At 50.6% G+C, this 1,578-nt stretch overlaps 1 protein-coding gene across 1 annotated transcript; it reads left to right on the top strand.

The window, feature by feature from the left end:
* The first annotated feature begins 436 nt into the window (after window positions 1–436).
* LOC103069534 (histone H1oo-like) lies at window positions 437–1,157 on the top strand. The gene is given in 6 exon segments (XM_082930958.1): window positions 437–468; window positions 551–615; window positions 618–803; window positions 806–888; window positions 890–949; window positions 951–1,157. Coding segments are annotated over 6 exon segments (633 nt in total).
* The last annotated feature ends 421 nt before the right edge of the window (window positions 1,158–1,578 follow it).

The raw sequence follows: 1,578 nt of genomic DNA, 5'->3' as shown, positions 1-1,578 counted from the left end.
AGAGACGTGAGAGCTCACTGCTTCATTGAGCAACCTTGTAATAGCCTCAGTTTCCTCATCTGTAAAAGGGGGTGATTGCACCTTCCTTGATGTATTGTTGGGGAGATGAATGGTTTGTGCATGAAATGCCCAGTACCATGCATAGCACAGAGTACACCCTTAGCCAATAACTGGTATTATGATGATCAATGCACTCAAAGTATTGTTGTGAAGATTAATGGAAGCAGTGCCACTCAGATGCTAAGGATTTGGTTTTTTTAGCTCCTTAAAAACAATATGATGATGCCTGGGGGAGGGGGTTGGCCACCTACATCTGCCTGTGCAGTGGCTCCCAGGAACTTTGCCTCCAGTGACACCTTGACCTCCTCGCCCTCCTCGACCTTCATGGTAGAATCATCCTTATGGTCTGGGTCTGAAAAGCCAGGTCTGAGCCATAATGGAGACCAAATGCCACACCGCTAGTTTCCGGTGCTGTGCATGGCTGCAGCACCAGGGCACCTCGGTGCAACCATCAGGGTTTACATCCTGCTGACCTCGGTGCAACCATCAGGGTTTACACCCTGCTGAAGCATCCGACAGTGGAAGTCATTCAGTTCAAGTACATGCTGACGCAGGCCTTGGCCTCTTCCTCAGGCCCATCAACTCCAAGGCCAAGGGGGCCACCAGCAGCTTCAAATAAGTTCCCAAGAATAAAAGGAAAACTCCGCCCAAGAAGACGTCCACCGTGACAGCTCCCAGGAGATCCAGTGAGGCTGAGGAGAAGGGCCCCAAGAAACCAAGTGAGGCAAAGAAGGACCTTCCCCACCCAGTGAGGTGAAAAGAGGACCCAAGAAGCCAGCAGAGGTGAGGGCACCTCCCTCCAAACCAGGAGTACCTAAGGAGAAGACCCCCCAGGAAAGGTAGCCAGACCAAAGACCAAGAGGGGAAATCGGGCCAGGCCAGGAAGGCCTCCCCAACGGCCAGTCAAGGCTACACAGGCCCCTCCCAGTGCCAACGAACCAGGCAGGAAGTCAAAGGTCAAAGGCAGAAGGAGCCGCTGAGATGCCGAGGCCCACAGGAAGACAAAAGCTGAGAGTCAGAGTTCAAAACTCATGGTCGCCAAGGGCAAGAATGGAGCTGCTTCCCAGACAAAAAAAGAGGGAAGCCAAGGTCCCTAAAGAGGTCACTGTCCAAGCAGCTGAGGAGGCCAAGAGTCAAGGCTACTGCTCCTCCTAAGGGCAGTGGGTCCAAGATGATGCTTGCGTCACTGGCCAGGAAGACAGAGACCCCCAAGGGCCCAAGAAGGCCTGGCTTGCCCAGCAAGGCCTCACTGTCCAAAGTGTCCAGTAAGAAGCAGAAGCCAAGAACTAGAGGCCAGGGTGAAGAAAGACTGAGATTCTGCTTGCATTTTTATTCCCTAACAAACAACCATTCTATTTATTCTATTTAACCTATTTATCAATAAAGACTTTATCCCCCCAAAAAACAAGCATGGTGCTTAAGGTATGTTTTATGAATGAACGAATGAGTGAGTGAATGAACTAATGAACAAATAACATGTCATTCAGAGCAGCTTGATTCCTCTTGAAAACAGGCCTT

The sequence above is a fragment of the Lipotes vexillifer genome, unplaced genomic scaffold (genome assembly GCF_000442215.2).
Source record: "Lipotes vexillifer unplaced genomic scaffold, Lipotes_vexillifer_v1.1 scaffold426, whole genome shotgun sequence".
NCBI lineage: Eukaryota > Metazoa > Chordata > Mammalia > Artiodactyla > Lipotidae > Lipotes > Lipotes vexillifer.
The sequence above is the reverse complement of the archived record's forward strand: the minus strand, read 5'-3'. Positions and strand labels throughout refer to the sequence as shown.